The following is a 15,455-nucleotide window of genomic DNA, read 5'->3' as shown; positions in this document are numbered from 1 at the left end:
AATTTTAAAATTCATACAGTGATTTAGTATTATCGTTTGATAGAATTAAGTTTTTATACTTTATATTCATCTAACTTGTTGTATTAAATATTAGTTTTAATCGTTTGTTAAAAGTCTGATTTCTTTATCAAGCATACTTAAAAAAAGAAAAAAAAATTAAACCTCGTTCGGTTATCACAATAGTATAGAATTTTTTTTCGAAGTAGGATATGAATTGTCGCAACTATACACATATGTATGATTGTTAAACTACTTAGTCCTTTTATCTATTTAAAAATATATATTTTTCCTCAACATAAACCTAACTTACACTCCATCTATTGTCGAAAGTAACCGATTGGTTTGGTAATTGATTCAGGTTGCGTACCTTTTATTTTCTTCATTTACAGTGTTTGAAGGGAGAGGAAAAAAAAGATTCTCGATCGACCGAGCTTACTTTATTACTTTATATAAATAAAGTCTATTTGACCTTTCAACCTAATGAACAAATCCATTCCTTATTAGCATATACCAATCCATCGTCACATGACACATTCCAAAAATGCCAAAAAAATGCCAAAAAAACAAAGAAAGTCGCATAATAAAACATAATTAATTCCTTATTACCAAAATTTAATGTACACGTTACATAGACTTTGACAATACTTTAAGCTGTCCACCACCACAGAATAAACTTTTAGGAAAAACAAAACACTCTCAATCATTTACAAATTGAGGTAAATACGGGATCCCACTCACCCACAATATAAAATCATGCAAAAAAGAAAAAGAAAAACGTTCTTTCTACAAAAGAATTGACCTAAGAACCAACTAATTTACAAGAGATGGGGAAAAGAATGGCACCTGTTTAACTGTATGACTTTGGTGGAACCATGAGAAGGCGTTGAGGTGTCTTGTTATGGATTAATATTGCACTGTCTAAGGTACTCGTGGTCGAAATCGACATACTTCATCCAATAGTTACGGTACCTGGGTATGGCTATCTCCAGCCAAGGTTTCATGTTTCCGTTGTAATGTACAACAGCAGCTCGTTCGATCTCCTTCTGGTTGACACTAGGGTTGTATCCGAGGCCTAGAACGTGCCATGATCGGTCGAGAGGATGTGTGCGCTTCCAGAATGTTATAAGACCTGGGGGTAAGGTTCCTAACTTCCACAATTGTCTGTCGTGATTCTGGTGCAACAAAGAAATGGGAAGCTTTTAGAATTTGATAGAATCCGTGTCAAGTTTGATGGTTGCAGAAAAAAGGCCACAGAAATAATTTAATTTCAAGAACAAGAATAAGGAATCCACATTTTTATGGTGGCAGTATAAGGGCTCAATGGCTTCATTTCCTATGAAATATTTCCAATTCTACTAGACTACAGAGGGAATCATCATAGTCAGGGTCAGACAGTTACTAAAACGTGTAACCGAGACGAATACCGATTTAAAGCTTTAATCTGCCTGCTGCTACCACAAATGGAGAATTAATGTATAAAATTTGTTTAAATCATCCCCATATGAACGAGCGACGAAAGTGCAAGACAACATGATTAAGATAAGTAATGTTCGAAAACTTACGAGTTTCTGCCATGTGTGGTATATGTCAGTTATGTTCTGCCTCTTCCATTCCTCCAAATCAAATATATTCATTCCATATGCCCAACCACAAGCACGAGGGTCAAAATTCTTCGATATGAGCTCATTTGAAAAGTTAAGATACTTATCGAAACGATGAAAACTTTCTCCACAAGTCTCCACTGCCCCATTTACATTCCCCTTCAGATCAAGAGACCAAAGGCCAGTAAGATCTTTCTGCACAACTATGTCATCATCCAAAAACAGAACCTTCTTCAGTTTTGGGAATATCTCTGGCAAGTAAAATCGGAGGTGATTCAAGATAGATAAATACTTTGGGTTCCGGAACTTCATATTTGAATCAGAATGGGCTCTATGAGATTTGAAGTAATAGTTTTTTGCTGATGGAGAACCCAACTGCTTGAGAACTGGACTGTAGCTTGAATTTAACCACGAGAATTCTTCAATACTCTGGACCTGAATAGTCGCTTTTCCAGGAAAATTAACAAGAAACCACATCCTCATTGCAGCGTAATTGAGCTGGTCGGTAACAATGTGGAAAACATGTTTCGAGGCATCCTGTAGAATATCAATGAAATTATATTAGTTGTGATGTCATAGCAAAGTTACATTCAAACTCCATCCTACTACTTAACCGTTCAAGGAAAACAGAGAATAAAATTCTAAAAACAGTCGTCAGACCTCGACGTATTCTTTTCATTTTTCTTTTCAAGCATAGAACTTCTATATTTATGGGTAGAAAATATATATACCTTCGCATGAGCAATGGTTGAATTTACAACAACTGCTGCTGCCAATACATTATCTGAGAATAATGCATAATGATACAGACTGGAGTCTTCTAGTTTTTCTTGATTGGGAAACGGCTGCTTAGAATAATTCAAGCTGTAATATTCAGTCGTCAGGCGTAAGGGAAGACAGTGAAGGCCCTTGGGAAGTGTTTTTGCCGTTAATTGTGACAAGAACAGTGCTTGCTTCTTGTGCACTCGTAGCTGATCCTCCGTTGACTGGAGCATAGCCCGAACCTTTTTGATTATCAAAGCACAGTTATCCTGAATCTGTTTTCCTCTGGTCAATATTTGATCCATTGCCCTTAACTTCTCTTGGGCACTGCATTCATCAAGGTATGTAATTAACAATCAAACATTGGAAGCTGTGACTACTGGCCATGAATGTTGAAAGGATCGACTGAAATATAAAAATCCCCTGCAAGATGCCAAATATTAACATGCTCAAGAGGTATATACTTACTCCCTGGGTAGCTCGGAGTCTTTGTTTGCACGCCCTAAAATGCGTTGGATCTCTTTCATCCGTTGACGTAATTGTCTAATAAAATGAACATTATTCCTTGTGGCTGAAAGGGAAAGATACACTTTTGCCTGGACAAGTTGATCTTTAAGATACTGAACCCTTGTATTTGGTGCAGCAGCTTCCTCATCATCGTCTTCTGATTTAGATGATTCTCTTGCCTTGCGAGCCTTGTCAGTGGATTGGATGGATTGTCGAACACGCTTTCTTTCCTGGAAATCAAGCCACAGAAGCGAAGGAGCCGGGTGAAAAAGAAGATACTGGAGATGTACATGCATACATGCATGCTGAATATAATTGTTTCCGAAAAGAAAGTCATTACATCAATTCTTGAACTCAGAAACTCATAAAGAACAGCAAACTAGAATGAATTACAAATAACTGCGTATGAAAGTATTGTCTTGATTCCATATAAAGCCAAGTTGACCACGCAAAGGTTAGATTAATATATATTTTCTTTAATCATCTGTGTTTAGAGCCTTCGAGCATTATGAAAGTATTATTTATCGTAATTTTAGCATGGGACAACGAATAGTGAAGTATGCATGATAGCAATCCGAAATAAACGTAATTTAAGAAAATCTAAGATCTTGCATCTTGATTAATTATCTTCCACTATAATCCTGCTGAAACAAAAGGGTAGAGAGGAAAGACGAGAGTACGAATTTGGTCAATTACAAGAACAAAAAAAAAAACAGTTAAAGAAGAAGAATCCGCTCTCCTGCAGCATTCATAACATAAAAGCCATGATGAATGGAAAACTGTTCTCTATATTCCAGAGCCACCAACGCTATTATTAGTTCTAAAAGGTACAGAGTATGACAATAAAAGAAGTGGATCAGAAATTTATGAGAAACGAAACGTTTTCGCCAAATTTTAAGAGGCACGAAGGAATTTATGCATTAGTCAAGTGAATTCTGCAGTGTTTTCTACCTTCACACGCTCAGTGCCCGATTGTACCGGAATGCCCTTGCTGAGATTCAGCTGCCTCAGTGGGTCGGTGATCTGCCTGATGTGATTCTCTCCAATCGAACTAACGTTCTCATTCGTGGTGGAAAGTGCACGAGTAGACTTATGCTCCCGCGATTCCGGTAATTGCAAATCTGTAACGATAAGATTTGCAAAATTATAGAAGCGCAAGACACAGAGTAAGAAAATGTTCAATTCAAAGAGAAAAGAAAAAAACACCATGTGCTGAGCCTTGGACGTCGGTTGAATTCTGCTCCACAGCAGACGCATCCGGTTCTGGATGAGCTGTATTGTTAGAGTACACAGTTCCAACGGGTTCTTTAAGAATCCTAGAAGATTCCTGATACAAGCAAAGATCTATACGTTAAAGCCAGAAATAATCCAAGCAGAAAATCAAAAAGAGGAACACAAAATTACTTACATGAGGAAGTATATTCAAATGTTCAGAATGACTGCTTAGAGTCTGTGAAGAGAAAAAAAAAAAAAAAAAAGTAACAAATCATACATTAATTCAGATAATTCAACAACATAAAGAGAAAACCGCACAATTCCACTTACAAAGCTTGAGAAATCTTCCAGAAATTCATCTCTGGCTGAGAAAGAAAACAAGAAGCAGGAAAATGAGTAAGGAAGTAGAAAAGAAGGCCAAAGCAAATCCAATCGAGAGTAGAACTTACAGGAGGAGAAATTGAAGGATCCAAGACGACAAGTGTAAAGCAAAATCGGAGCAATGACAGTAACAAGAAGCATAAACAGCACCAAATCCCTGACCATCATTGTTGCTCACTCTGTCGGTCAGATTTCAAAAGAAAAATGGAGGAAGAAGAAGATGAAAACGAGGAGATTGCGATTGAGGTCCTTATCGTAGATCAACCATAGCCACACACCAAAATTGTTAGGGAGAAACTCTTCTTCCTCCTCCTGAACCAAGAATTTGAGTCGGAAGAGAAATGCAGCACACTGAGAGGACTCCTACAATTCTGATTCCATTTTTCCTTTTTCTTTAATAAATAAAGCCATAAATTAGAAAATAAAGCGACAGTAAAGAGCCACACACACGGAGGATTGTGCTCTTATTTATCTATATATATATATATATATATATATATATATATATATTTTTTTTTTTTTTTTTTTTTTGGTAAGTTAGATTTTTTGTTTCCGATTTGAATAGAGTTACAACTCAATCCTACCGTATCTTATTTTTAAGATTATTATCATGAAAATTAATAATATTTGACGTTTGTAACCGATGTCAATGATGTTATGACATGTGAATGTTTTATATTCGAGTTTTATGAGATTTAAGTCATTAATATAATATTTTATTGTAGATAAATATAGTTTTTTTTTAAATAATTAAAAAAAAAACAACTTGACAAAATATTAAAGAAATATTCCTAAATTTTAATTTTTTTTAAAAAATAATCTTTAAAATACTTTATATATATAATATTGTGTATATAAGTGTAGAAATATTTGAAAAATAAAAAACAAAAAGTCGTCATATTTTTATTAAATTAGTCAATAAAAAATGGTTGATAGTTTTATTATGATTATTATTATTTATTGTGTGAATTAATTTAGATTATTGAAAATCATAGTTTATTTTGGGTGGGAATAATTGTGTTGTGGATAATGAGAGTCTGAGAACAATAAATAAATAAATAAATAAATAAATAAATAAATAAATAAAAAGAAAATAATGATAGTTTGGGAGATGTCGGCGAAGGGTCATTAATGGAATCGTGCGGAGAAAGAGGAAGTAAAGGAAATCCACGTCATCAGTCACTATATATTCCATTTTTATTTTTTATTTTAAAAAAAAAAAATCTATATAATTTTGAGCCATTAAAAAATAAAAATAAAAATAATTTAGAAAAGCCACGTCATGCAGCTACCTCATTATAGTGTGTATATGATTAATTTAATTATAATTTGAAATCTCAAATCTAATTTTATGTGAATTAAGTTCAATTATAATTAAATTCTGCTATAATTTTTTTTTTTGGATTCTACTTAGACAAAGTTTACTTGCACGGTATGCATAACGTAACCATTTCAAAGTTTACTTGTGGTCGTACTCCTCATCCTATGTGAAATCTCACAATCCACTCCCTTGGCCTGGTGTACGGATCTGATACCATTTGTAACAGTCCAAGTACACTGCTATCAGATATTATCCTACTTTGAAGCTTCTGCTCAAGGTTTTAAAACGTGTCTGCTAGGGAGAGTTTTCCACACCCTTATGAAAAATGTTTCGTTCTCCTCCCCACCCGATGTGGGATCTCACATAAATCAACCATTTCCATCTTTCTTCATATCATATCAATTTACAACATAGCCTTTAAGACATATATCGGCATTGAATACTGTATCATTCATATCATACGATGTATTATGTCATATCATACACATAACATGTCCTTCGACATATCATATCATATCATGCACATATCATATCATAAAGTTTGTCACAACATGTATTATATTGTCACACGTGTCACATCATAACATAAATCATATTCTTAACACATCATATTATAACATGTGTCATAATATTAACATATCATATCATATTACAGACATATTACAATCATGTCATTTCATAAACATTTCACACATATACACGTACAATTTTGTTTTTTGGCAGAAAGAAATAAGGAGAGAGATTTTGTTAGAGCTTAGGATTGAGGGAGATTACGGTCTTTCTTTTTTCTTTTCTTCAGTTGTTACAAGTTTATTGTATTCACGAGAGTCACTTTGTCCATCATGTTCTTGTCCATCTTCTCACCTGCATTTTAGCCGAACTCAAACTCCTATCACTGATGTCGATAAAACTATCATGGTCATGGCTTCGTTTAACAACGTCATTGTTTGAATCTTTCTTACCTTTATCGTCGTTGGTAATGATGTTGTAGGTGAGGAAGAACACAAAAATCTATTCGTTTATGTTACACTCCAAATTTTGAGGCGACGAAAGACCGGATGTGACTCACAGACTATGTAATGCATGATAAAACTGTGGGAATATAACGAGGATTACATGTGTTGAACACAACTCAATGTGGGAAACACTTGCACACTTTACTATAAGACCAATCGAGAAGAGATTTACAAGACACTCTGTAGAAACTACTACTTTGTATTGCTTGGGATTTCTTGGGATGATAAACTAAGTAGAGTCGGGTATTTATACTAGATGATAGGTAATCAATTCCTAAAATTTCTCAACGTTTTTTTACTAAAGTATCTAAATCATTTGCCTAAATTTATTTATAAAATTCCTAAATCATTTTCCTAAATTTATTCCTAAAATCCTAAATCATTTTCTTAATATAAAAATAGTCACTCATACAATGGTTGGGCTTAACCCTATTGGGCTAGTGATGATATTTTAACACTCCCCCTCAACACTAGTCCTCATTCGCTGCACCAGAGCGAACTCCACATGCTTTGTTCTGCCATGAAACATCAAATTTTCTACTAAACGAATCACATATTTGTTGTCGCATTGAAGGGGTGTCGAATAGTCAACTTTCTTGTGCCAATCTTTCATCAGAAGTTTTAGCCATGTACATTCCTGAGCTGCTTTCGTTGCTGCTCTATACTCTGCTTCTCTAGTTGACAATGATACAGTTGGTTGTCTTTTGTTACACCAATAAATTGTTCTCGAACCGAGCTTGAACACTTACCCAGTGATTGATCTTGGGGTATCGTGGTCTCCTTTGACATATCTCAAGGTTCATCGAGCCGTATCCAAATGAGGCTTCTTTAAACTTCGCATATACTGACTAATGACTCAAACTTCATTTTCGAATCCATTTGCTTGGTTCATGTAGATCTCCTAGTCCAGCTCTCCATGCAAGAAAATATTCTTCATATCCATCTGCCAAAATTTTCAATCTTTATTAACAAGTGCCGGAGGAACCTGTACGATAGTGATCTTCGCCACTGGACTAAACATTTCATCATAGTCTAGTCCATATTCTTGACAAAACCCTCGAGCTACAGGTTGAGTTTTGTATCTTTCCATTGATCCATCAGAGAGACACGTTATTACGTAAGCCCACTTGCAAGAGATGAGTTTGGTATCTCTTGGTCTTGGCACTGATTCCCAAGTTTGATTTTGTTCCAGGGCTATAATTTCTTCCTCCATCGCTTTCTGCCAAGTTGAGTTTTGTGATGCTTCTTCATATGTCTCCGGCTCATTAACTTCGTCTTCTACTATGTTGGCATACTTTGGATTTGGCTTTAGGATTATTTCTGAATGTCTGAGTTGTTGAGTTGTCATTTCATTTTCACTAGGTTCGCTTGGTTGAATCACTTCTTGCTCACCAATACTAGTGTCACTTGAATTTTCAAGCACATCAGCACACTTAAGCAAATGTGTACAGTTTGTTCCCCCGTCTTCTATGGAAGAATTTTTTCAGTTTGCTCCCCCATGTTCTGTAGAAAAATTTCTTCAATTTGCTCAAGGTTTGGTAATACTTCCTTCTCTGAGAACCACTCCTCTTCCATTGCACCACTTTGATCATCAATCATGTGGTTTGAGCATCCTGAATCAATGATCCAATCATTCTCATAATTGATATGGTCTCCCATCGCCATGAGTGCTAGCTCATCTTCTCCTATAGCATAAAGTACCTCTGCATCCCATTCCTCCTCCATCTCCATGTTGGAGGATGCCACATTGCTTTCGACAGATTTTTTCTTGGACCAACAATCTCTGGACATGTGACCCTTCCTCCCGCAATTGTAGCAAATGCCCTCAATTTTTTTCGTTTGAGAACTTTGGTTGTTATTCTTTTGAGTTCTCCCAGGTTGTGTAGTTCCTTGGTGACTTCTTCTCTTGTCACCGTTGTATCCACGTTTGGTAGACGACCTATTATTGCTCTGACTTTCACTTGTATAGAGTGCTTCTTCTTCACCCTTCAATGTGATGCTCCTATTTGTTTAGCCATGACTTCTTGGCTGGCTAACAAATTTTCGAACTCTACAAGTGATGGTTGAGTGGGCCATTCTTGTACAGCAATAATGAAGCTTCGACAGTCTGGTCGCAGCCCGTGGATTATGATCCTCTTCATTCGATCTTCTCCAATTGCGAACTTTGGGTCTAGTTCAGTAATCTCCCGACAAATCGACTTGACCTTTTGGAAATACTGAGCAATTGTCATATCACGTTGTGAATTGACAACAACTCGTTTGTTGAGTTATGGAGTCTGCTCCCTGTATTTATAGCTTGGTCAATGGCTATATCCGGTAAAGCTATATTTGGTAAAGCCATATATGGTGAAGCTATATCCGGTAAAGCTATATATGGTACATAGCTATATATAGTAGATGGTTAAATCTGGTAAAGCTATATTTAGTAGACTGAACCATATATATATCCCGTCTAGTAAAGCTTTGAAATGTACTTTTCTATTCTCTGTACTCTCTTGTTGTACATGCCTGAAGTCATCAATAAAAAATCCTTTTAGCCAGAGTTCTCCTTGCAATTCTCTCTATCCTTCTCTTTGTGATCATCTAGATCGAGCGTGTGCGTTGTTGTGCGATCCTAACAACTGGTATCAGAGCAAGGCAAAATTCACCACGATCTGTGAAGATGGAAAGTTCAAAGATTGGAATTGAGAAGTTCGATGGATCCGATTTCTGTTTCTGGAAGATGCAGATTGAAGATTATCTGTACCAGAAAGATCTTCACGAACCTCTGTTGGGGGTGAAGCCGGATACCATGACCACGGAACAGTGGAAGCTCAAGGATCGACAAGCCTTAGGGATGATCCGGTTGACGCTATCCAGAAACGTGGCGTTTAACATCATCAAGGAGAAGACAACGTCAGATCTGATGAAGGCGCTGTCAAATATGTATGAAAAACCGTCGGCTATGAACAAGGTGTATTTGATGCGTAGATTGTTCAATCTACAGATGTCTGAAGGTGGACGTGTTGCGGATCATATAAATGAATTCAATATGATCATAAGTCAACTGGGTTCAGTGGAAATTAATTTCGAAGATGAAATTAAAGCGTTGATTTTGATGTCATCCTTACCCGAGTCATGGGATACTGTTGTTGCCGCAATCAGCAGTTCCCGAGGATCTGATAAACTGAAGTTTGATAAAATTCGAGATGTAGTTCTCAGCGAAAGTATTCGCAAACGGAAAACTGGAGATTCATCAGGCAATGCTCTCAGTGTTGATCGAAGGGGAAGAAGCAAATCAAAGAGCTCAAACAAACATGGGCGTTCAAAATCAAAGAATCGGGGAAAATCTCCAAACAAACCCAACGTAACGTGTTGGAGCTGTGGGGGAAAAGAACACTTTCGGACAGATTGTACAAAGCTAAAGAAGAAGCAGAATCATAAATCTGAAGATGATGATGATTCTATATACACAACAGAAGATGCTGAGGACGTTTTAATCCTTAGTGTGGATAGCCCAGCTGAATCCTGGATTTTGGATTCAGGTGCATCGTTCCATTCGTCTCCAAGTAAGGAATTGTTTCGAAATTTCAAATCAGGAAATTTCGGAAAGGTGTATCTTGCCGACAATAAAACCTTGGAGATTGAAGGAAAGGGAGATGTCTCCATACAAACTCCAGCAGGAAATCAATGGACATTACAAGATGTCAAATACATTCCTGGTCTCAAGAAACCTGATCTCTATTGGTCAGTTGGATAGCACAGGCTATGCAGCAGAGTTTGGAAAGAGTTCTTGGAAGATTGTGAAGGGCCCCATGGTTGTTGCGCGTGGCACAAAATCCGGAACCTTATACACTACTGCAGAGTGTATAAACATGACTGCTGCTGCTGAGAGTGCTTCCAATTCAAGTCTATGGCACAATAGACTTGGACATATGAGCGTCAAAGGAATGAAGATGCTGACTGCGAAAGGAGCTTTAGAAGGCTTAAAATCTGTTGATATGGGTCTTTGTGAGAGCTGCGTTATGGGCAAACAGAAACGAGTTAGTTTCACAAAGGCTGCCAGAGAACCGAAGAAAGTGCGGTTGGAAATGGTCCATACAGACGTCTAGGGACCATCTCCAGTTTCATCACTTGGTGGATCAAGGTACTACGTCACCTTCATCGATGACTTCAGCAGGAAGGTATGGGTTTACTTTCTGAAACACAAGTCAGATGTGTTTACCACCTTCAAGAAGTGGAAAGCTGAAGTTGAAAATCAGACCGGCTTGAAGATCAAATGCCTGAGGTCTGACAATGGAGGAGAGTACAACAAATCAGAGTTTATAACATTTTGTGCAGCTGAGGGAATTAGATTAATAAGAACAATTCCCGGTAAGGCAAGACAAAATGGTATTGCAGAAAGGATGAACAGAACCTTGAATGAGCGAGCAAGAAGCATGAGGATTCATTCTGGATTGCCAAAGACATTCTGGGCTGATACTGTGAACACAGCAGCATATTTGATTAATAGAGGGCCGTCAGTACCCTTGAAGTTCAAATTGCCCGAAGAAGTATGGACAGGAAAAGAACTCAAGTACTCTCACTTGAGAACCTTTGGCTGTACTGCGTATGTTCATGTTGATCCAGAGAAGAGAGATAAGCTTGATGCTAAGGCTGTGAAATGCTACTTCATAGGCTATGGCTCTGACATGTTCGGGTATAGGTTTTGGGATGAGAAAAATATGAAGATCCTAAGACACTGTGATGTGACCTTTGATGAAAATGTCATGTACAAGGACAGAAAGAAGATAAACTCTGAGACTACGAAGCAAGTGGGAGTTGAATTTGAGTGGCAAGAAAATTCACACAGTGATGGTACAACAGAAGCTCAAGAAACTCCTGATCCTATTGCTGAAGAACCAGACGTGGCTGATCCTATTGCTGAAGAACCAGACGTGGAGCAAGTTGCACCTGAACAGGTGTTGAGAAGATCATCCAGAACTACCAGAGCACCAGACAGATATTCAACCTCATTACACTATCTGTTGCTGACTGACGAAGGAGAACCAGAGTCCTTTGATGAGGCCCTACAAGTGGAAGATTCAACTAAGTGGGAGCAAGCCATGGATGATGAGATGAGCTCACTTGAAAGGAATAATACGTGGGTGCTGACTGAGTTGCCTACAGGAAAGAGAGCTCTGTTGAACAAATGGGTGTTCAAAATCAAGGTTGAACCAGATGACAGAAGGAGGTTTAAGGCTCGGTTAGTAGTTAAAGGATATTCACAAAGAAAAGGCATTGATTATGCTGAGATCTTTTCTCCAGTTGTGAAATTAACTACTATCCGAATTCTACTGAGTATTGTTGCATCGGAGAATTTGCACCTTGAGCAAAGGGATGTAAAAACGGCATTTTTACATGGAGATCTAGATGAGGAGATCTATATGCAACAACCCGAAGAATTTGCAGCTCCAAGCAAGGAGCACATGGTGTGTAAGCTCAATAAGAGCTTGTATGGACTGAAACAAGCACCGAGACAATGGTACAAGAAGTTTGACTCCTTCATGAGCAAGAGTGGTTTCCACATAAGTGAAAAGGATCAGTGTTGCTACCTCAAGAAATACACTGATTCTTATGTGTTTCTACTCCTGTATGTGGATGATATACTAATTGCTGGATCAAGTATGAGGGAGATAAACCACCTGAAGGCAAGCTTGTCTTCAGTATTTGAGATGAAAGATTTAGGTGCAGCGAAGCAGATCCTTGGGATGAGGATTTCTCGAGATAGATCTGCTGGCACATTAAATCTATCCCAAGAGCAGTACATTGAGAAGGTGTTGTCCAAATTCAAGATGAATAACGCTAAACCCAGGACTACCCCCTTGGCAAATCATATTAAATTGTCAAAGGGGCAATCTCCCAAGACAGTTGAGGAACGTAAGCACATGGCATCAGTTCCGTACGCTTCTGCAGTTGGGAGTTTGATGTATGCTATGGTCTGCACTAGACCTGACATAACACATGCAGTGGGAGTTGTTAGCAAGTACATGGCAAATCCAGGGAAGGAACATTGGGAAGCTGTGAAGTGGCTTCTGAGATATCTGAGAGGTACATCCAATACTACACTTTGTTATGGCAATGGCAAAGTAGTTCTGCAAGGTTTTGTGGATGCTGATCTGAGTGGAGATGTAGACTCCAGCAAGAGCACATCTGGGTATATCTACACTATAGATGGAACAGCAGTGAGTTGGATGTCCAAGCTTCAGAAATGCGTTGCTCTTTCATCTACTGAAGCTGAGTACGTGGCCATAGCTGAAGCTGGAAAGGAGATGATATGGATGACAGACTATCTAGAAGAATTAGGCCCGAAGCAGTGCAAGAAGATCCTTTATACAGATAGTCAGAGTGCCATACAGTTGGTGAAAAACCCAGTCTATCATTCAAGGACAAAACACATTAGAAGACGGTACCATTTCACTCGCAGGTTAGTGGAAGAAGGCGATATGTGTTTGGAGAAGATAGAGGGTGCAAAGAATCCAGCAGACATGTTGACAAAATGTGTTGATGTTGGAAAATTAAAGCTATGCAAAGCCCTAATTGGTATGGTGTAGGATCAGTCTCCAAGTGGGAGAATTGTTGAGTTATGGAGTCTGCTCCCTGTATTTATAGCTTGGTCAATGGCTATATCCGGTAAAGCTATATTTGGTAAAGCCATATATGGTGAAGCTATATCCGGTAAAGCTATATATGGTACATAGCTATATATAGTAGATGGTTAAATCTGGTAAAGCTATATTTAGTAGACTGAACCATATATATATCCCGTCTAGTAAAGCTTTGAAATGTACTTTTCTATTCTCTGTACTCTCTTGTTGTACATGCCTGAAGTCATCAATAAAAAATCCTTTTAGCCAGAGTTCTCCTTGCAATTCTCTCTATCCTTCTCTTTGTGATCATCTAGATCGAGCGTGTGCGTTGTTGTGCGATCCTAACATCGTTCTCCAGAAGTTGTAGCCTCGCATCGTTCTTCTTTGAGAATAACATCACGAACGTGTCCCATGCTTCTTTCGGTGTCTTGTCATCCCAAATATGCTCTAACATCCCTTCTTCGATTGTGGTCTTCAGGGCAAACATTGTTTTGCCTGCTTTGATTCTCCATTTTCGCAAGGCGCCGTTAGAATCATCCTCTGGCGGTGTAGTTTCGCACTCGCCAACGATCTTCCAAAGATCATGTCCTTGTAAATAGGACATCATGCATGTTGCCCACGTGTTGTAGTTGTTGTTGTTGAGTTTCTTGATTCCTCCAACGATTTGGAAATCATCCATCGTGTTGGCTGTACCTCAGTAATACCAAACAAGCTCTTTCGACACAAGACTTGTAGTCACAGACTACTCACGAAACAAAAGAAACTCACACACTAATAATCTCAAGAAATCGTTTCTGACGTGGAAGATCAGACAAAGCTGTAACCACAGAGCATACTAAGAATTCCAAGAGATCGACAACTTACACTAACCTCGCTCTGATACCAAATTGTTGAACACAACTCAATGTGGGAAACACTTGCACACTTTATTAAGAACAATCGAGAAGAGATTTACAAGACACTTGGTAGAAACTACTACTTTATATTGCTTGGAATTTCTTGGGATGATAAACTAAGTAGAGTGGGGTATTTATACTAGATGATAGGTAATCAACTCCTAAAATTACTCAACGTTTTTCAAATCATCTACCTAAATTTATTCCTAAAATTCCTAAATTTATTCCTAAAATCCTAAATCATTTTCTTAACATAAATAGTCACTCATACAATGTTTGGGCTTAATCCTAGGGCTAGTGAAGATATTTTAACAACAGGGTGGGTCTTTATCCATGTTAACAAATGAGAAAATCATAGATTCTTCATAATACATGGTAACAAACCAGTAAATCTAGAATCTGTTGATCCATGTTAACAAACAATTAAATAAGTAGATTATCTTACTATATAGATATGATCTCTTTTTAACAATAAGAATCTCATCTTACCTATTTTGAGAGACAATTACTCGTTAAACTCAGTCGAGTAATCTATAAACCTCTAAGGTTTTTGCCGTGATTAATATTATAATGAATTTGTGTTAAATTCTTTAATTACATAAAAGATAATCAATATAACCTAAATAATATATAGTATACGAATACGAAAAATGTTCTTAGAAAATAAAAGAAAAAGTTCAAGAGTTAAAAAAAAGTTAAGGGTATCAATCCAATTTTTTAAATTAAGAACTTATTTAATTTGAATTGAGTTCAAATAAATGAAAATTTTATATTTATTTTTAGTTTTCTTTTAAGTGATCGTACTCGAATTTATTATTAATTTTAAAAATATAATTAATATTTGTTTTAATTTTATAAATATATTATGATTATTTATTCTCCGAACAATTCTTAAAAATAAATTTTAACTATGAAATTGTAGCAAATTTTAATTAAATATTTAAAAATAAAAAATAAATATTTTATAAACTAATATTTTGTTTTTTTTATTAAAAATAAAAATTTGAATAACCCGAATTTCAATGTAAAAAATTTATAATTTGGATAATCGATTTGAATAAAAAAAAAAAAAAAATGATTCAAATCAATTCAGTCGAAACTAGGGCGGCCATAACTGAAATTATTTATAGAATGGGACATTTATGAGA

The 15,455-nt window shown here is 36.8% G+C and overlaps 1 protein-coding gene across 1 annotated transcript; it reads right to left on the bottom strand.

The window, feature by feature from the left end:
• Positions 1-578: 578 nt before the first annotated feature.
• LOC111783287 (putative galacturonosyltransferase 4) lies at positions 579-4,884 on the bottom strand. Its single transcript, XM_087120809.1, has 9 exons — positions 4,535-4,884; positions 4,416-4,450; positions 4,279-4,320; positions 4,077-4,197; positions 3,822-3,991; positions 2,832-3,100; positions 2,333-2,690; positions 1,563-2,138; positions 579-1,172 (listed from the first exon to the last, which is right to left on the bottom strand). Exons 1-9 carry the CDS (start codon positions 4,632-4,634, stop codon positions 897-899), a joined length of 1,947 nt encoding a protein of 648 aa, XP_086976935.1. The 5' UTR covers positions 4,635-4,884; the 3' UTR covers positions 579-896.
• Positions 4,885-15,455: the final 10,571 nt, after the last annotated feature.

Source organism: Cucurbita pepo, chromosome 20 (genome assembly GCF_057944985.1).
Source record: "Cucurbita pepo subsp. pepo isolate OVF chromosome 20, ASM5794498v1, whole genome shotgun sequence".
Lineage (NCBI taxonomy): Eukaryota > Viridiplantae > Streptophyta > Magnoliopsida > Cucurbitales > Cucurbitaceae > Cucurbita > Cucurbita pepo.
Note: the sequence above shows the minus strand (reverse complement) of the source record. Positions and strands in the feature narration are given on the sequence as shown.